The sequence below is a fragment of the Trichoderma aggressivum genome (assembly GCF_033847375.1).
Source record: "Trichoderma aggressivum f. europaeum strain CBS 100526 chromosome Unknown scaffold_009, whole genome shotgun sequence".
Taxonomy (NCBI): domain Eukaryota; kingdom Fungi; phylum Ascomycota; class Sordariomycetes; order Hypocreales; family Hypocreaceae; genus Trichoderma; species Trichoderma aggressivum.
This window is the reverse complement of record NW_026946375.1, coordinates 18,368-38,331: the sequence shown is the minus strand read 5'-3', so window position 1 is coordinate 38,331 and position 19,964 is coordinate 18,368. Positions and strand designations below refer to the sequence as shown.

The window sequence follows — 19,964 nt, the reverse complement described above, 5'->3', positions numbered from 1 at the left end:
TCATATGTCATGTCCGTTGGACCCTGCATATCATAGCTGAATTGGCTGTCGTCCCAAGAGGAGATAGAGGGGCTGGGTTCTCTCAGATCCATGTTGGAGTTAGGTATTTGGTAGGTGGAATCCTGATACTGATGGTTATCTAGTTTCTGGTATTGAAGAGCTCATGCAAAAGAAAATGCCATTGTCTTCAGTCACATATATGTTCAGCAGTTGCTGATGCTTACTCATGCATGACGTAGAAATCAACCGCCCCGGGCACATCATGGAGGGCAAGACTTGATTAGGAAACCGTTCGTTTCCGCTCCGGGCATAGCCAAGTATCAAACGTTAAAAGTCTAACTGCCCGGCGGCATAGGCAGCTGTCACTATGGAAGAGAGCTTCGAATAGTGCTTCGCAGGGTTGAATCTAATAGGACGGGAGAGTAAACCGTTGTCCGCATATTCCGATCGTTACGAGACTAAAGCATGAAGAGTCGCCCGGCATTGCTGGTGGACAAAGCTTCAACTCTCTGAATTGCGGACCTTTTACGCCAACTCTCTCATTGCCCGTCGAGTTTGAGCGCAACGTCGAAATTAGCCGACAGACACTAAGACACGGAGAACTCCGCGTTAGACCACGATTGGGGGGGAAGCTCCTGGTCAGCTCCACATGACTTGAGCTCCCGTCCCCCCCGTGTACGCCTCTCGCTCGCCTTTACCAGATTAGGGTCTTGCTCCCTACAGTAGTCAATTCACGCAATGAACTTGTCGGACGAAGCTGCGGACGAAGCTGCGGACAGAACCGCAATGTGATATCATGATCTCAAGACCTCCTTCTCACAGGCTTGATAATGCCTTTTAGCTGTGTCATGTCCAACTATGACTTCCCCACTCTACACTCAATTGACATGGAATCCTGAGTTTCACTAGAATTGCATCATTGCATGTTACGCATGGGTTGTTACTCATGTCCATTTACTGCTGGTGTTCAGAGGAAGAAAAAAAGAATGCGCCACTACCTAGGTAGGGTTGGCAAGATAGGAAACCATGCAAAACCTTTCTAAATTACCGTCTCTTCAACTAGGTATTTTAGGGTATCAAATTATAATGAGCTATACTTTGACTGTCAAACTTGATGGTGTCTACGCCTCCATAAAGCAACCCATGAAGAAACAAGCACCTGTGATGACTGACTAAAGGCCAAAAATTCTACCGCATTGCTCCCGAACTGGTGCGAAAGTTTACTAACGAACAAAGACGTGATACGAATGCTACGAGCGATTGCAGATGACATAGGGCCTGAAAAAGTATAAGTATCTCAACCCGGAGTATCTCAAGAATTCGTATCATTCAGGACATAAACATTCAAAAGATTCTCCAAGGACTTCGACTATCACATACATCAACCTCTAGCAAGACACAAGCCCAGAACGTGGAAACAACAAACACTGACATGGCAACTAACGCGATTGACTTTTATTCTCACCGTAAGTATACCACCAAGATCTGTGGATTCCCAATATAAATGTTGTGCAATAAACTGATGAATTCTCAATAAAGGCGATGGCCCCAACCCTTGGAAGAATATTATTCTTTTTGAGGAACTGGGCATTCCTTACAACGCTACATATCTCACCTTTGGAGATGCAAATGGTGGTGTTGAGCACGAAGACTTTTTAAAGAAAAATCCAGCTGGACGTGTCCCATGGATTAAGGACCCCACAACTGGCATTGAGCTGACAGAGTCCAACCTGATCAGCGAATATTTGGTCGAGCACTATGACAAGAAGGGTATATTTAGCGTGGATGGCGAGCAGAATCAGCTTCTTATCAAGCAATGGCTCGGGTTTCAGGCGGCCTCTCAGGGACCATTCTTTGCTCAGGTAAGTTTTGTCAAGAACGATGCCCTAGTTTTAGATTGACCAGTTCTAATGTTCGAATCAAACAGGGCCTGATTGCGCAACACGTCCTGAAAAATGAGGGCTCAACGAAGCACTTTCAGGCCTTGGTCAAAAGGACCATCACCACTGTTGACCGCGCCCTCCGAGACAAGGAGTACCTGGTAGGAGACAAGATTACTCTAGCCGATCTGGCATATATCCCTTGGGACCTGGCTTTGGATACCATTCTCTTGGGCGATGAAGAGTCTGCAACCGCCGAAGACCGCAAGAAGTTGTGGCCTAACTGGTTTGCATGGCACAACAGGGTCTTGCAGCGTCCTGCAGTGCAGAAGATGCTCGCTATTCAGAGGAAGGCCCAAGGTAAAGAGTAATGGTACACTGCAAGTGTACTAGGATCATAATTCGCCCTTTGTATCAACCTATAGAATTATATTTTTGCCCAATCCTCTAATGTTTAACTGCGTGACTATTTAAGTGGCACATAGCTCCCTTAGATACCAGCTGCTGAGATATTTCAGCATTGGATGCAGAGACTATGGAACTTGGGCTGGGAGCTAGAGACAACACATTAACTAGGTGGATGCGGGTCAAGCAGGATAACGAAACGATTTCCCAATTATGCCATAGAGGTCTCGTTTTAAGGCGAAGCAAGGCTGAAAAAAATACCCGTCGACGGTTGCCATCATGCGCTCTGGCGTCTCATGCACGGAAGGCTAGGCGCCAAATGTTAGACCAGACGCCCTGAAAGGCGAGTTACTGTCCCTTTTAACAATGGAAGACTTCATAGAGACTCAATGGAGTGATATGATAGATTGGATGGAATATTCGTAATGATACTATTCGCGTGCTAGTTTCGCCAATTCATGTCCTCCCTTGAATCTAACCCAAGGCTTCAACGTTCTCCTCAAGCGCCATTCTTACATATCGCATCCTTTGTAAAGACATTTCTTCTGTTTTCGAATTAAAGGACTCAAACCAACTGGCTCAATCCAATCAAACCTGGAATGCCCCAAAGAGGCACCAATATCACCGGGAAGCCTACTTTCGCATACCACGCCCCGAAAGCCACATTACCAATCGCAAAGACGGCCGCAAAAGCTTTGTCAAACGGGCTTGTGAGTCCATGGCGTGCCCATTTTACCGCCATTATCGCTATTTACGCTTGTCAGCTTTCATCTAATCTCACTCTGTCTTTTCTTTTGGCTCGCTCTGCGTTTCATTTCCTAAGTGAAAATACGGGGTGTTTCGTCTTCACTTGAAGCGGGTGACCCAATTATATAAAAAGGGTTGTTAAAGAGAAAGCGAGCTACAAGAGAAAATAATAGACTTACATATCCAGATAAAGCCTTGGTTCAGCTCCATCCAGCCGACTTTAGCAGCCACCAGGCCCGGATCTGTTGGGTTTGCTTTCCTGAGAGAGGGGAGTACGAGATCGAGGCCCATCTGCGTGTGTGCCGCCACTGTGACGGCGGACAGGCCAGCAGCAGCATAGAGGAGAAGCGATGATGATGACGATGAAACGGCCATTTTAGGAAATTCTCGGGTGTCTAGTTGGGCAAGGATGGAACACGCTGAGTTGAGCAACTGGATCGAGGTTTAAGTAAGGCACCCTTCAAAACGGGCTTACATGAGTTTCAAAAGCTGAGAAATAGAATCGACTGGACGATATCCGAGAAGTGGGGGAATTGAACTCGTTCGTCGGATTCGCATTCGCCTACCCTCGCCCGTCTCATGATTATCCTCGTTGCCGCCAATCGAATCATCTTCCAGAGTTCTGAGCTTTTGTGGAAAAGCTCCGCCAGTCTTGGCGCGTTCGGTTGCCAAATTGGGCCAAACGCTTCCCGCTCGTGATTTGTCAGGGACGTAATAAGCAGAAAGTCAGAAATCGCTTTTCTTTACATCTCCGAGCACAATCGGATACAGCCTGAGCCAAGACTGTAATTGTTCCGAAGACCGAGCTTGTTTGAGGCATGAGCGAATTCAGAAAAGCGAAAAGGTGCAGCACTTGCGCTGTGCGGAGAATCGCGGTAAGTCGAGTCGTGTCCAGCTTCTCATTGGGAGAACAATCGTGATAATGGGTAAAGTGTGATCGAAAAACGCCGTCGTGTTCCCAGTGCTTGTTGACAGGGAGATCGTGTGGCGGCTATCACCGTCAAACGATTTTCATGGAGGGAGATGTTGGACTTAAGAAGTCTCGAAGAAAGGCGAAGCATGTTCCGGCATCTCCAAGCTCTCTGAAAGGGCCCGAAAAGAAATCCAGGGCCAAGAGTCGGCAAACAGCCGGACCCGCAATCAAATTCCAAGTCGCTCAGGCCAATGAGACATTCTCGACGGAGCAGGACTATCTCATCTCGGTCATTATCGAGAGTTTCACCCCTGCTCAGGAAAGATCATTGGTCCGGACGGTAGACGGCACAGCTGCCTGTCTCGACTCTCGGGTCTGTGGCTCCTGGGTCACTCTGCTTCCAGAGATTGCAGCACGCTCTTTGTTACATCCGGCTGTTCTTCAGTTTGCGATTAAATCGCTGGGCTATTCGATCCTGAGGAAAACCCCACTGGCACTTGAGGCCTATGGCGAGACTCTTTCTCTATTAAAATCTACCCTTACTATGGCCAGAAAAGTGTCATTTGAAGAATTATTGGCCATAATATTGTGCTTGACTCTCGCTGAGGTATGGCAATTGCTTCCGATGTCAATTCAAAAGCTTAACATTTGTCTCGATAGGTCCTACTAGGCACTGAACACAATGGATGGTCAGCGCACACTCGAGGTGTTTGTAAACTAATCCAAGAGAAAGGCCCAGAAGCTTTCAAAACAGGCGTTCTGCATCAGCTTTTTGCAGGCTTCCGGATATTCATGGTGAGTCAAGGAGCACATATAAGTCAACAGCAGCATCACTGACGTCGACAGCTACTCGGAGCAATTCAACAACGAAAAGAAAGCTTCCTTGATGAGTCCGCGTGGAAATTAGAGCCTTTTTCGTCTGAGTCAAAATCTTTAATGCAGAGCCTGCTAGACGAGATTTCTGGTCTGCCATCCCTTCTGCAGCGGCTTGACATAATCTCTAAATCAGGCCAAGAGCATCAGAAGGAGGAGATTGTGGCTCTCTACAAAGATTTCGACACTCAGTTGCTTCGTCTCGAGGACTGGGAAGCAAATCTCAAAATAAGCACAAATTCTAGAGTGTTGTGGTGGCCTGTTGCATCATCTCCGGACCACGAAACTTCTTCTCCAATCTCATACGAATTTGCGAATATCCTAGTTGCCAACACAATGTCTCATTATTGGAGCTTTCTCTTAGTTATACAAATATCAACATCGGCTCTGCTAGCCCTTTCCAAGGAGAAGGGAATTGATATGGCCTGTCTTTTGAAGCAGCGGACGATCTCACCAGAAAACAGGGTAGCGCTCGCAAAAGACATCTGCCAGAGTATGCGATACCATCTCCAGGCCGAGATGGGACTATATGGGCCAGCGGCAACACTGTATCCTATCAACGTGGCGTTGCAAATCTTTAGGGAGGAAAATAAGCTGGAGGAGGTCGTATGGTGTGAGAACTTCATCTCCAAACTAGAAACGATGGGCATCCTACTCGCGTCACATATACCTTCGGTTGAAACGGGGACTAAAAACCCCACTTAAGAGCTATCTAAATTTTTATGCGTCCGGCAGTAATGATATGAACAGCCCCAAGGCCAGTTTGTCCCTATGTGTAATATAAATAAATTGTGTTCTGAGATACTCAAGCCTGTTCTTCTGTCAGTTCTTCTGTAATCCTTGTGGTGAAGAAGAGAAGAGAAAGCCATGTAAGGAACCGTGAGATTACAGCTATGTCGATTTAAGTATACTCAGCCCCTATACTCTTTTAGGAAATCCATTGCGCCAAGACTCTTGATAATGATATGCAGCGTGCGGTAAGAAGAGCTCCCTAAAGGCCGACAGACATAAACCGAGCAAGAAGACCGTATAAGAAGACGTCTTTTTCCTCCTCGAAATCCATTCTCTACTCTCAAACCTGATAAACACTTCTTACCACTCTTTCTCTCACTCTCAAACTCTTGACTCTACCCTCACAACTTACAAAATGGCATCCCAAGAAGAACAAGTTCAGGGCATGCTCCAACATGCCGAGTATGGCTCTTGACCAGTTTCTACCCTGGAAATTCCATCTAACACAATGTTTGACAGACAATGCTCATCGACTCATCAGCCCTTGCCAACTTTGGAACAATTGAGGGCCTCTCTACCACCTGGCGCAAGCGTAGTCATGGTCGGTAAGTCATTCACAACCCCTTCCCCTCTATTCCTCTACCATTAACATTCTTTCTTATACAGTAACCTGTTGCGACCCGCGCGTCCTTCCTGACCAGTTTCTTGGCGGATTTGGAATGAGTATGCTCACGTCCTTTCTTCAACCCTCAAGCGACAGACTGCTAACTCTTCCCCTTTAGAAGTCAGCGAGGTTAGAAACGCCGGTGGGCGTGCAAGCGAAGCCCTAAGATCCATCATCTGCGTCGACCATGTGCTTGGCGTTGGCGCAGTCATTGTCATCCACCACACCGGTGAAGCTTCCTGTTCCCAACGCTTGATGGTAGCAAGTACTAATGGAACTATTACTAGATTGCGGACTTACTCACCTCCGGAACGACTTCCTTCACAAGTCCTTGACAGAAAAGGCACCTAATAATGCTGCTGAGATTGCCAAGATGGACTTTTTAGAGATTCTCGAGTAAGTAGGCTTATTCTTGATTAATCTGGTATGGAGCTTGATGCTGATGTGCTGCCGTTTTAGTTTGAAAGCAAGTGTCATTGAAGACATGAAGATTCTCAAGGACAGCCCTTATCTAAAGAAGGACTTGAAGGTCTACGGATACGTATATGACATCAAGACTGGAGAGCTTCAAGACGTCAAGGAGTAGTAATGCTTGATTGCTGGCTCAGATATGTTGAAGAGTTGCCTATCCTACATTTTGAAGTAGACCATCGTCGATGTTCAATAAGAGGAAATGGGGTGGAAATGTCATACGCATGGATTAGACAATAGGCACTTTCTAATGTCAACCAACAAATGACCTAGCACCTTGCAATACAACGTGTACTTGTCAAATATTGCGCAATCGTAACTGTGGAATTGTATACTCATAAATATTTGATGAAATATCTAAACACTCATTTTCGAAGCACCCGCTTCCACATGTACATGGCTGTTGTTGGTATCGCTGCTCATAATCAATCATTCACGCTAAATCGAAATCTTACATGCCGCCCCCGGTTACTGGAATTGCGAATTGTATCCAAGCCAGTCCGACTCTGGATCTGGCATTCTCATGGATTCCCCCGTCAGCCCATTAACGCCCTGGGTTTGCCATGCTTGACCGTTCGTTGATCTTGGCTCCAGCAACTTGGGGTAGTTGAAGAAGTCGAAGATGTCAATGTTGTCGAGCTCGCTTAGGGAAGTGACTTGAGTTGAGGTCGGCTCAGAGCCCGATAGTCTCATGGAGGATGTCAGAGTTGCCAGATCGTGTGCGCTCCTAATGACGGCTGTAAGTATGCGAGAATGTAATCAAAGAACGGCGCAGTCAACTATACAACTTACCTGCGCATGGCTGTAAAGTTCATATCTCCCTGCCGCCCTCTCTGGACAGCTCGAGACAAGATTTTGGCATAGTTGTTGGCGACCTCCCAGTACTGTCCAATGTGACCTAGAATCTCGATGAAAAACTCGATCTTGGGGTCGACAGGGCAGCCTATTGAGGCCGCATGGACCAGCAACAACCTAGCGGCAACCCAGAGACCAAAGACGAATGGAGGGCCGAGGTTGTCTAACCCACTGGCTTCGAAAACGTCTCGCGCAATATCTGCCAAGCTTTGGACCGCAGACAAGCATCGTTGCATTGCGTAATACGACGGGACGAAGAGATGCGACCTGACTGTCGGATATGCCGCGGACGAATGCAGCCGTACAACGGACGTGACGTAGGCGCCATGCAACATGAACCAGTTTGCTACTCTGCTACCAGGATCAGAGTGGCAGAGGGCTGAGATTTTGCTATAGTCGCTTGGCAAACTCCTTAGCCAACCATCCAATGCGCCGTCTAATGAGCGGTAGTTGTTTCGCCAACTGGCCACGTCGGCAGAAGATGTAATATCGACGGGCGCCTTGAGGAAGTTGTGCACTTTGCTGAGTATCCTCAAGATCTCACAGTGGTAGGAGAAGCTGCCCAGATTCTCTGGTTTATTAGTTGCAAACCCAGTAGTGCCATACGGCTGAGACAACGAAATCCAGGACCGTGTCTCGACCGGAACGTCTCTTGAAAAGAGATCGTAAGAGCATGGAAGGACCCTCTGCATCTTTCTGTCCTCCAGCATGAAGTCAAACGTCGTCGTCGCTATTGTAGCGTAACGATCAAGCAGATATACCATCCAACATATTCGCCGGCGGCCTTCATCCTCGATCCACGATTCTGGCCGCCCGGCAGTAACTCTCCGTATCGACCCCGTGTGTGGTAGGTTGTCAGACTGGACTGACAGATAGACGCTGCTTTCTTCACAAAGCCCGAGTTGCTTGACGTTTTGTGCAAGAAGAGAGAGAAGATTCCACCCTTTGGGTCCATTTGAGGTGCCCAGCTCGTCCAAGCTGAGAATGACCAGAGCCCTGAGTGCCGCAACACTCACATTTTCCATTGCATAGTTCTGGACGATTTGTCTCGAAACAGCATGGTGATGGGCCCTCATTTCAGGAGTCAGGCGGGGATCCTTTAAAAACCTCAATGTAGTTGCCACGATGGCGTGCAGAAGCACACGATCTGGCTCGTTTAGAGAAGTCGACCCGAAAAAGATGCCAAATATGGTTTTTCGTTCCAAGATTGGGCACCAGGGGTTGCAATGTTTGAAGTAGAGGTCGACGATGTTGTAGACGATGTCGTGAGGGGGAAAGTCATTAACGGCGGCGGAGATGGATGAGGGGCCCCTCCGAGGCGCTGAATAGCTGGAAGATGGATAAGTTTGAGCATACGAGTTATTTACCGCGGATGAGGTTGAGCTAGTATGAGATGGAATCCGGCCGTCTTGGTGAACGTCGCTGTTACTTGCATCCCACGCAGGGGCTACAAGACTCGGCCTTGCTGTGGGAGTGCTCCTTGCAGCTCCCACATGGCCGAGCCTCGAGCCATCCTGATGATAGGGGTCGGCCGGAGATGGCAAGTGGTTGCTGAGGGCTGGCGACAGCCCCTGAGCCTGCGAAACGGCCAGGTGGTCGTTGGCAATGTGCTCTTCGACGCGCCGCCCCAGGCTCTGCAGCAAGGCATCGATGCGGTTGACCTTGGCCTCGAGCTCCAGGCTGAATCCTATGCGGCTGCCGGGCTTCTGCCTCTCTAGATAGACGCAGGTCCGGTTATGCCGCGCGCACCATGAGCATGCTGGCTCGGCGCGGTCACACTTGACCTTGCGCGCCTTGCAGAGCTCGCATCTGGGAGGGTCAGCGTGGCTGGTCTGATACGGCGACTCGAGTTGTCACATTCACCCATTCTGGGAAGTCTGAGGTGACATGACCTGTGACATGACTTGGGCATGATAGGATATGCAACGATAAGGACAGGCAGAGAGAGGGGAGAGGGGACGAAAAGAGGAGATGAGATGAGAATGAGATGAGGCAAAGAGGGGAGAGAGAGAGAGTAGCACAACATACGACGTCTTCTGATACTTGGTCCGCTTGCGCTTCTTGCCCGACGCGCCCGTCGATCCGTTCTGCGACGACGAGGCAACGGCAGGCGTGGTTTCGTCGGCGCTGGAGCCGTCATCGTGGCTCGATACCGAGTTTGCGTCCTCCTCGGGCATTGATAGCGAGACTGGTGGAGGCTCTTCTACGGTGCGTGATGCATGGCCGGGATCGGGATCGGGGTGATTCCACATCTGATATGATATGGATATGGCTGTGCAAGTCCAAGTCCAAGTCCAAGCTCCTCCTTATCGCGCATGCAGAGAGACGACGCCTTTGGGGAGACTCTGCGGGCGATATCTCGTCATTCCTTCTTGGTGGTTTGCCGTGCTGTGCTGTGCTGTGCTCTGCAAGGCTTGGCTTCGGAGGTGGAGGTGGGGATTCAATATCGTATCGTATCGTCTGGCTGGGTTTTTTCCCTTAGTAACAGCACGCTCTCGGCTGTGCTTACGGGACCCCTAGTGGCTTTGTATCTCCCAGTTACAGGCATGGCGGGCTGCTAGCACCTCCGTTACAGGCCCTTTACAGGCATGGGCTGGCGCTATCGGCGTTACTATTGGCCTGCCGCGCTGAAGATGCTCCAGGCTGCCAGTCGAGTAAAAGCAAGCTACGCATTTCTGCAATCTCCATCTCGTTGGTCGTCCCTTTTAGCCATCAACCCATCATCCCATCCATTACTCGAGCATTACTCGTACTCGAGCTTGCGCGCAGGGCAGGGCATTTTTTGAAACATGGACGATGCAGGTCATTGATTGGGGCTTCTTCTGCTCGATCCTTGGCCTGCCCGTTTTGGGGAAGTCATTTGAGAATCCATATGCCGCGGCTATGCTAGACTCCGCAAGTCGAGTCCATGATGAGCGTCGGTCTCTCAAACGGCCGGTACGCGCCACTCTCCGGCCTGTTTTTTTTTTCTACTGTGCCACCCATCTAATCAATCCGACTCCATCAGTGTTCGGAGCGTCGTCGAATCTCAATTGCCTCCCGTCATGCTGGATGGGGCCAAATGCCGAGTTCGAGCCCCGAGCAAGACGTCACGAGCCACCCGTCCAGCATTCTCGAGGCATGATTGCACACACCCTCTCGCTCGTTGCCTCCGCATGTTCCCCAACCCAGCAGCGAGCTTCGGGGTCGTTTCCGGGGATTCCCTCAGTTCCCAAGATCTTATTTGCGCCTAGCGCTGGCGGCGTTAAAAGCCCTTGTCAGCGGGACGCGTGTGAGGGCTACCACCATGAGGGCTTCGCTAGCCGTTCTCGTATCACTCCTCCGTTGGAGCAGCTCGGAAACTAGGAAGATGGGAAAATGCCCTGTGAAGAATCGAGGCCTAGTCAATTGAGAATCTTCACCCCCCGCCCGCTTCGGGGAGAATTGTCGACAGGGCATCTTGTGCGCTGCTGATGCCGCGTCTATACTCGAATACACGTAACTCCATGAAGCCATCACCGTCGTCTAGAAGAATGCGGAGACATGGAGTTTCTCCCAGCGGCCCCAATCGTTCCATTCATTAGCGGCCGAGGTGTCAAAACGGCCTCTAAACACAAACTCTACTCCGGACAAGGAAAATGATCATCCGATATTACTTGGTGGGCAACGAAAAACCCTCCTTGAGCGTGACCAATTGGTACGGAATTAGCGCCCACAGCTTCCGTTATGCAAAGCCCAGCAAAACGGAGCTCCATATCAGTGATCCTTCTTCGACGATCCGCTCGCATCTCCACACTCGGTCTTGCAAAGCCGAGCCGCTGCATGTGCTGATCAACGAGGCCGGTAAATAGAACCCGAAGCCTTATGAAGTGGGATCTCGACGGAGGGCCAGGGTCCGAGACACGCCTCGGTGAGCGTCCGGCCGTGCATGCATCCACGGATCTGACTTCAACGTTCTCGGCCAACTCTAACTGGCACACGTGCAAGCCACGCGAGGTTGCGATAATTGGCAATATTTCCAAGCCACGGCGCTTGCAGTCAGACGTCAGATTGAAGGCTGTGACATGGGTGACATGGGGTGTCATCCATGCCATGTCACCGCACCGGCCTTCAGCTTTCGGACCTTTCGAGGCGCAATGCAATGTACGATACATGTCATGATCGTGATAGGGGCATGTATGTATGCATGCGTGCTTGCTTGCTCACACCACTTGCCCAAGTCAGTACGTCTCGGCCGATACAGTCCGCACGCTCAATCCATAGAAAATGACAGCAAATCGCTCGTGGTATTACTTATTGCTAGACTAACAGGATTTCATTACATGCTCTCTTTCTCGTAAAGTACTTCATTACTCGTCGTTCAACCAGCCCTTGCTCATCTGAACCGCCTTCTCCCATCGAGCAAACCGCTTGCTCGCCTCCTTCTCTGAGATCTGAGGCTTGAAAAAGGTGCGGCCCTCGTTGTTTACGTTCTCAAGGTCCTCGAAGCTGTTCCAAACACCCATTGCCAACCCAGCCGCGATGGCGGCACCCAGCGCCGTGGTTTCGCGCATTCCTGGTCTGTTGACGGTGATACCAGTGAAATCAGATTGAGTCTGTGATTGAGAATTGTCAGTTATACGTTACTTAAGTGTTTTGTCTTCTCCTGTTGCATACGTACCTGCATGATCAGATCTGAGTTGCACATGCCACCATCGACGAGGAGTTCAGTCAGCGGCTTTCCGCTGTCCTTCTCCATGGCTCGGAGGATGGCTTGTGTCTGGAAGCATGTGGCCTCGAGCGTGGCGCGAGCAATGTGGCCACGCTGAGTGTAGGCGGTGATGCCAAAGATGGTTCCTCGGGCATCGTCGATCCAGTAAGGGGCAAAGAGACCGCTGAAAGCAGTGACGAAAGTGCAGCCTCCATTGTCCTCGACCTCTTCGGCAAGAGCACTAAGCTTGGATGACGACTCGATGAAGCCAAAGTTGTCAACCAAGAATTTGACACTGGATCCAGCCACGGCAATACTACCCTCGAGGGCATACATTCTCTTACCCTCGCCAAAATCAAAGGCAACCGTGGTCAGGAGACCGTGTGTCGAAATGACGGGCTTGGGGCCTACGTTGTACAGCAAGAAACAACCAGTGCCATAAGTGTTCTTGGCGAGACCGGCGGTAAAACCCTTCTGGCCAACCAATGCGGCGGACTGATCGCCCAAGCATCCGGTGATTTTAGTGCCCTTGAGCGAAGTGGTTGCCAGAGAGCCGTACGCCTCAGTGTCTGAGGAGGGCACAATCTTGGGAAGGTTGACCTTGCTTCGGTCAATGCGGAACCAGTCAATGAGATCAGCGTCGTAGTCAAGCGACTCGAGGTTCATAAACATGGTCCGTGAGGCGTTGGAAGGATCTGTGACGTGGATGTTGCGGGCTGTTGCACCGTTCAGCTTATACGTCAACCAGGAGTCGACTGTGCCAAACGCAAGAGTTCCACGCTCATATGCCTCCTTGACCTCGGTCACATTCTCAAGGAGCCACAACAGCTTGCTAACGGAAGGGTACGTTGATAGGGGGAGACCACATCGGCTGATGAGCTCGCTGGCTCCAATACGGTGCTTCAGCTTGCGAACCAGCTCCTGGGATCGAGCATCGGTCCAGACAATGGCATTGTGCAGCGCCTTGCCCGTCGTCTTGTCCCAGACGACGGTGGTCTCACGCTGGTTAGTGATGCCAACGGCAACAATCTGTTCGCGGTTGTGACCCTGCTTCTCAAACTCAACAACAGCGCCATCCACGCAAGTCTCTACAGACGAAACAAGCTCTTCGGGGTCATGCTCATGCCATCTGCGCAATTGATAAGTTTTTCTTCTTTCATCTCTTGTTTGTCTCACATTACGTATCTACTTACCCAGGATGAGGATAGTGCTGCTGAAACTCTAACTGATGCGTGGCAACCACCTCGCCCCTCTGGTTGAAGATGAGGAACCGAGAGCTTGTGGTGCCCTGGTCTATGGCTCCAACGAAGGTGGGTCGGATCATGGCTTTGGACTTTCTGAATCTCTTGCTCTTGAATCTTTTGGGAAGAAGGGATGAGAGCATTCACAAGATGTTGGTCCTGTTGTACGAAACAAGGCCGAGGGGAGGCAAGTATATTGGGTGGCGAGAAAGAGAAGAAGAGGGAGGGCAAAGGGGGGGAGGATGAGAGGGCAGAAACGACGTCTTAATATACAGACAACAACAACAGAGCAGAGCTGGCAATGCGATTCACGACTGACGAAGACAGACAGGACGAGGGCTGACGGGAAATTAGGAGGTATAATAATGTTTGGAAGAGAGAGAGAGAGGCCAGATGAGTTGGTGTGGTACGAGGTGTGGCTTGGTAGGGAGCGGCCTTTATGTCTGGGCCTGTTTCCCCCAGCAGAACGACTAGCAAGCCGATAGTGGCCTTCAGCTGCTAGGCTCGCCTCCCGGAACAATTCTTTCCAGGAGGGAGATTCGAGGCTCCAGGCCAGGGACAGTTTGCTTTAGGCAGTGTTTAGCACTGGCTTCAGCACTAAGGAGCCGCGTGGGAGCTACCCCTCAGTTCCCCGCCATCCACAGAGTCTAATTGCAATCCCCAGATTGTGGAGGCGCAAACCGGTCACGAGGGAGGAGAAAACGGCTGGACAAGAACGGAGCCGAGACCGAGCGCCAAAAACCAGCACCACAGCAGACCGAACTCGCTCGAACTGGTGGAGGCAACGTCAAGTTGACGCACAGCATTTTGGCCCTGCGCAGTGCTACCTGACTAGCTGGCTAACGGCACGGCCTGCACTGTCTGGGTCGCATTACGACAACGACTTCACAAGGACACAAGGGACCAACTACGTCTGCGACTGCTACTGCTACTGCCACTACTTACTGTACGGGACGCTTCCCCATGGGCAGAAGCTTGTGCTTGGGCTTGGGCTTGCCTCGGCTCAGCTCAGCTAATGTGGCTAGCTAGTCGCGAAGCTGACTGTGGAATGTTACTCTACCTTACCTTGCCTTGCCTTGCTCTTCTTCCCGCTCCAGCAACAACCACATCGCGGCAAGGATCCCCGCGTGATTCCCGCATGCGCCTCCGTTTCGGGCATCAGCATCCCGAGCTCGAATCCGGGGCCCCGAACAAAGACACCGCAAGCCCACAACGCCGACAGGCCAACTCGGGCTCTGCCGCCCGACCTAATAGGCTGTCCCTCCGCCAGCCCAAGAGAGAGAGAAGCCCTATGGCTAGCCTCAGTTACCTGCTCGCCTAAGCTCTGGAACGCAGCTAGAAGCCGCTACGCTCGGGAAACCCCAACCATCGTCGCGATCTTGATCGGAAAGAATAGCGAGGGTGGGGGCTGCAGCTTGGGATTGCAATACCGAATGTGGCTGAGGCCAGTCCTGCAAGGTCTCACACACTTGACACACCATCCCAGCCAGGATTCGGATAAGCGCCCGTGTTCTGGAGCAGCACACCTTTTTTGACTAATGGAATAGTACTCGTAATAAACGGTACTGCGTCGGGGGAATGAAGAGTCCAAGACAGACGCGGCTCCCCCGGTGAAGCGGTCATGGAGGCCTAGTCGTATGCCCTAAGACTAATCCTCGCACTTGTGCACACACAAGGCATGCCGTCTGGTCTAATCGGGATATGCACGCCGCTCCATCCATGCATCAAGCATGGCTAGGGCCGGCTTCATGTATGTACAGGTATGTACAGGGCCCCAGAAGCTTAATGTTGGTTGTGCTGATCTGTTGTTTGTGAGGGTTTGGGTTCCATCATTGTGCGTCGTCGTGCTTTTGTCCAACGGAGCTTCCAAGTGTGGACTTGTGCCATGTCTTCTTTTCTTCTTCTTCCCTTTTTTGTTTTTGTTTTGTATTCTTCCCCCTTTTCTTCTTTTTCTCGCACCGCCGGATTCTCCTTTCCTGACAGCACAAGCTGCTGCTGTCTCACTCCGCCTCTTTGCACGCTAAGAAGAATTTTGCATCCGGCCTGGTCCGGCGCGTGGATAGCCAGGACACGCCGGCGGTCCCCAAAATCCCACGAGAGTCTCACAAGGCCCTTAGCCCCGTCAGTATGGCATGTCCCCCATCTGGACAGGGAGGGGGGGGGTATGGAAATGCGATGCCATGCCCTCCATCCCCCTCCCGCAGGCAAAGACACTCCATCCCCAATTACTCGTAGAACCTCGGTCACACCTGTTTTTGCCCGCCAGACTTGCGTCCTTCTTCTACTACTGCTCGTGCTAGTAGTAATGGAGTGCAGCAGTAGTAGCAATGGCACAATTAGAGTGACCTGATTCGGTGTAAGCCTCCGAGTGTGCGCGTGTGTTGAAGCGTAATAAACCCCGGCACTGCGCATCCAAAATCCCGAGCCCCAGGTCGTTATTCGGTAAACCCATCATTCGATTTCATCTTCCCCTCACCCGTCCGGCCAACGTTATTCGCAGCCGTGGCATCACCTGAGCCCGAGTTATTGGTTTCCTAGCGCTTTGATTCATTTCCCGTCTGCTCCTAGTCCTTGAAGCTTCCCATCTCATCCCCGTATTCGAGGCGGGGAAGAACGTGTTCTCGATTCTCCAGATCCACACGCAGAGAAAGAGCCCTTGCTTGACCAGATCTGTTTTCAAATCTCTTACCGTCTTGTCAGCTGTGGGAATCTTGTCATCTTCGGCCACCCCCTCATCCCGTTTGCGTCTGCACCACCGACTGACCCGATCTTTTCTGCTGCTCCCATCCCAGCCAGCCTCAATTGCTGTAGGGCGTGGGTAAGCCCCACGAGAGAGACGTAATAGCTCTTCGGTTTCCCTAACCGCGGGTGAAGTTGATAGTAGTATCGCGAGCCTGCACCCAAGGGGGTTAAAAAAACTATAATTTGACAACACCTCCCACCCTCCTTCTTTTGAAACGCTACCCCAATTCTTTCTGCCAATTCTCATCGTACACACACATATTCGAAGTACAGCATCCAAATGTCACATTCTGAAGAAGCATCTGAATTCTCCGTTGACAAGTCCGCCCCTCTTCCTCTACACAACCCCAACATGGGCCAGTCCAGTCTTGACGATGCCCCAAGGATGGAGTTGCTGTCGCCTCCTCTAGAGGAAGAGCAGTTGGCCTGGACCAAGATTCGCAGCCAATGCCAGGATTTCTTCTCAGAATTCCTGGGAACCATGACCCTGATCCTCTTTGGTGACGGCGTCGTCGCACAGGTCGTCTTGAGCGGTGGTACCAAGGGTGACTATCAGAGCATCTCCTGGGGCTGGGGGTAAGTTGCACCGCGATGCAGAAAAAAAAAACCTTGGTGAGAGCCCCATCACTAACAGTAACAAACAGAATCGCCGTCATGCTCGGCGTCTATGTTGGCGGCAAATCCGGCGGTCACCTCAACCCAGCGGTGACCTTTGCCAACTGTCTGTACCGCGGCCACCCTTGGCGAAAGCTCCCCGTCTACGCCCTTGCTCAGCTCCTGGGAGCCATGACGGGTGCTGCCATTGTGTATGCCAACTACAAGTCAGCCTTCGATGCCTTTGAGGGAGGCGCTGGCATCCGAACCGTGACCGGCCCTACCGCCACCGCGGGCGTCTTTTGCACGTATCCAGCCCCGTTCATGACTCGGACGGGCATGTTCTTCTCCGAGTTCATCGCCAGCAGCATCCTCATGTTCGTCATCTTCGCCCTGGCCGATCCCAACAACATTGGAGCTGGAAACCTGATGCCGCTTTGCCTCTTCTTCCTCATCTTCGGCATTGGCGCTTGCTTCGGCTGGGAGACTGGTTATGCCATCAACCTTGCTCGTGATTTCGGCCCCCGATTGGTTTCGTTCATGATTGGATATGGCCATGAGGTGTGGTCCGCGGGCGGTTACTACTTCTGGGTATGCCACATCCCTATTTCTTTTGCTTTTTGTCTCCCCTGGGGTCCTCTTTTTGACGGTGATCATGCATAATTCGTTGTTGCTAACCCCGTACTGCAGATTCCCATGGTTGCCCCATTCTGCGGCTGCGCCTTTGGCGGATTCCTATACGACGTCTTCATCTTTACCGGAAACAGCCCCATCAACACCCCGATGCTGGGTCTTCAACGCCTGATGCGACCCCGCAAGAGCGTGTGGTCCAACACCCACCCGTCAGCCATTGAGACAAAGGTCTAAGGACTGCTGCATATCAATGCCGGACACGTAATGAAAAACAGAACGAGATGGTCTCGGGAAATAATACAGAAAAAGGTAGTATGTGATGAAATGGGGGTAATGAAAAGAATGTGGGCCAATTGTACCAAACAAAAAAAGGGAGAAAACGCATGATGGGTTGTGCTTGATGAACTGGTTCTTGGGCTCGGATGTATGTGTTATGAAAACACGGAGTATGGTTGGTTGTACAAGTATAGTTGATAATTTAGCGAGCGATAATAGTATAATGATTCACCCTCAAAAGGAGCAACCACCGGACGTTGGGCATCAACAAACCCTTGCGATGGGCTCTTTGCCGATTGTCCTGAGATGGGGGAAACAGCGGTGCAAGGATACGTGTATGATGGGACCCTGAAAACGGGGGTTCATCGTCCAGCTGGACCGGCCTGTTGGAATTGACAACGCGAGGCGGTCGAGATGGCAAGATGAAATGTGATGAAATGTGATAAAAGGGGTCGTTGTCGGAGATTTTCGTGATAGACCCGATGAATCTGAGGCGCTGGATGGAGATGGCAGACTGGAACGCTGAAGTACTTTGACTGTTACCCTACAAGTTCAAGAGGCAGAACTACTGCAGCTCATGACATAGAGGTTGAGTGAGAACAGTGTAGCCCCAATATCTGCAGGGACCGTTCTTCAATCCCCCCAGAAACACTGCATATCACCACTTCAACCAACCGGCAACAACCCGAACACTCTAGCACTACTGGAGCGGCGGATTATCTTCATCATCACCGCCTTACAGCATGCCCGCACACCGATGAGGCTCATCGCCACCATCGCGAGATTCTGACAGGACATCCCCGGCAGCTACCGGGCCCAAGCGTCGCTAAGCGATATCTTCCAGCCATTTTGCCAAGCCCTTTTTTATCTTTTGTCGTCTCCTTTGGCCCTTGCGGTGTGAGATCCGCCGCCCGCTCATAAGAAAATAAAAGAAAAGGGCTGCACGGGCTTCCCCGAGCCTGGCATGGGGACGGGGGAGCAAGGGATAGAAACAACAGAGACAACGACCCAGAGGCTGCAGACGCAGACATGGTCACCTGGCCTCGTGCTTCTCTGTGTGGAGCTGGCGCGGCAAGGCAGGTAGGATTCCTCTCTTTTTTTCTCGCCTCTGGAGGTGGCCTCTGCGTGATACGCGGCATCGAGTATGCACACTCCCTGTGTCCGTGCCCGGGATGGAAGGGACTGGGGGGGATGCAGACTGAGAAAACGTGAGGTTGAGCAAAACGGTTTGCCACTCCCGTGTAAAACCCGGCGTGAGGTTGACGGGATTGGGCGGAAACGGTTTAGTAATGGGTGCTGGCGAGGCCGATGTTGAAGGGATTTGATCCTTTCGTCTTCAAGATGACGTGCGATGATGATGATGATGAGGCGGCAGCTTGAGAGCTGAGAATGAGAGATCCTGCATGCTGATGATTGGCATCCTGGAGAGCTGAATAGCAGTTGATATCGTCAAGTCAGCAGCTGAGTGCAGCTGGATTCGGGTCGTATAAAGCAGAGCTGAAAGAGTGTCCGTTTTGGCTTGGCTCGGTTGGTGTTTGAACGGATAAAAAGAACTAGACCCCTGGCTAATCTCGAGGGAACTTATCCGGTGCATAACGTGGCTGGCTGACAAACTGTGGCTGGTGGAGCATCCCTGTGCTGTGGCTGACTGTGGCTGACTGTGGCTGCGGGGCCGACAAACCCAAATGACATGTGATCAGAGCAATGACTGAGGCAACGTAGCCCAATTTTTTTTTCTTTCAACGAGAGTGTCTCTGCCTTTTAGCTTATCGCAAAGGATTTTGCTTCAATGGCCAAGAATGCGTCTCAGCAGTTGGTGGGTTAAAAGCAACTATCAGGATCACGAGACGGAATGTTTGCATTCCGCCAATGGCGAGTCCAATCGACCGAGAGCAACATCGCGACTTTTCTGCATTCGTGATCGCGACAGCTTCAAGAGTGTCCAGCTCGGGGATTCTCTACCGAAAGTTTCCCGAACCCCTCAGACATTGAGGCCCTTGTCGCCAGCCACAGCCGAACGGCTCATCTCCATCCATTCACATGCCTAGCTTCGACGCGTGGCTTGTCGTCTTCGGCTTGCCCAAGCCCGAAGTTGCCCCCAAATCGAGACGTCAGGCCCACTCCGAGCGTTTGTTTGGAGAAGAGACCCGCGCAAGTCCGTATCCCGGAGGACGGCCTGCGGCGTGATTGGTCTGGAGGAGGCAATTCGAGCCTTTCAGGGAATCCGGCCCAGACCCTTCCGCACCGGCTGTACCGGGATCGCAGCCCC

At 51.3% G+C, this 19,964-nt stretch overlaps 6 protein-coding genes across 6 annotated transcripts; 4 read left to right on the top strand and 2 right to left on the bottom strand.

Annotated features, from left to right (window-relative positions):
- Positions 1-1,432: 1,432 nt before the first annotated feature.
- On the top strand, positions 1,433-2,251 carry Triagg1_3131 (uncharacterized protein; the record flags this gene model as incomplete). The annotated part of the gene is made up of 3 exons (XM_062897390.1): positions 1,433-1,466; positions 1,540-1,862; positions 1,928-2,251. 3 exons carry the CDS (start codon positions 1,433-1,435, stop codon positions 2,249-2,251), a joined length of 681 nt encoding a protein of 226 aa, XP_062757655.1.
- Positions 2,252-4,045: 1,794 nt separating this feature from the next.
- Positions 4,046-5,523, top strand: Triagg1_3130 (uncharacterized protein; the record flags this gene model as incomplete). Its single annotated transcript, XM_062897389.1, has 3 exons — positions 4,046-4,552; positions 4,606-4,740; positions 4,792-5,523. The coding sequence occupies 3 exons, from the start codon at positions 4,046-4,048 to the stop codon at positions 5,521-5,523; spliced, it is 1,374 nt and encodes a 457-aa protein (XP_062757654.1).
- Positions 5,524-5,965: 442 nt separating this feature from the next.
- On the top strand, positions 5,966-6,800 carry Triagg1_3129 (uncharacterized protein; the record flags this gene model as incomplete). Its single annotated transcript, XM_062897388.1, has 6 exons — positions 5,966-6,012; positions 6,070-6,155; positions 6,217-6,273; positions 6,333-6,443; positions 6,502-6,610; positions 6,674-6,800. 6 exons carry the CDS (start codon positions 5,966-5,968, stop codon positions 6,798-6,800), a joined length of 537 nt encoding a protein of 178 aa, XP_062757653.1.
- A 353-nt stretch (positions 6,801-7,153) lies between these two features.
- On the bottom strand, positions 7,154-9,792 carry Triagg1_3128 (transcriptional regulator family: Fungal Specific TF; the record flags this gene model as incomplete). The annotated part of the gene is made up of 3 exons (XM_062897386.1): positions 7,154-7,412; positions 7,478-9,349; positions 9,569-9,792. The coding sequence occupies 3 exons, from the start codon at positions 9,790-9,792 to the stop codon at positions 7,154-7,156; spliced, it is 2,355 nt and encodes a 784-aa protein (XP_062757652.1).
- Positions 9,793-11,868: 2,076 nt separating this feature from the next.
- On the bottom strand, positions 11,869-13,533 carry Triagg1_3127 (uncharacterized protein; the record flags this gene model as incomplete). The annotated part of the gene is made up of 3 exons (XM_062897385.1): positions 11,869-12,114; positions 12,180-13,338; positions 13,403-13,533. 3 exons carry the CDS (start codon positions 13,531-13,533, stop codon positions 11,869-11,871), a joined length of 1,536 nt encoding a protein of 511 aa, XP_062757651.1.
- Positions 13,534-16,472: 2,939 nt separating this feature from the next.
- On the top strand, positions 16,473-17,653 carry Triagg1_3126 (uncharacterized protein; the record flags this gene model as incomplete). Its single annotated transcript, XM_062897384.1, has 3 exons — positions 16,473-16,768; positions 16,837-17,377; positions 17,477-17,653. The coding sequence occupies 3 exons, from the start codon at positions 16,473-16,475 to the stop codon at positions 17,651-17,653; spliced, it is 1,014 nt and encodes a 337-aa protein (XP_062757650.1).
- Between the last annotated feature and the right edge of the window lie 2,311 nt (positions 17,654-19,964).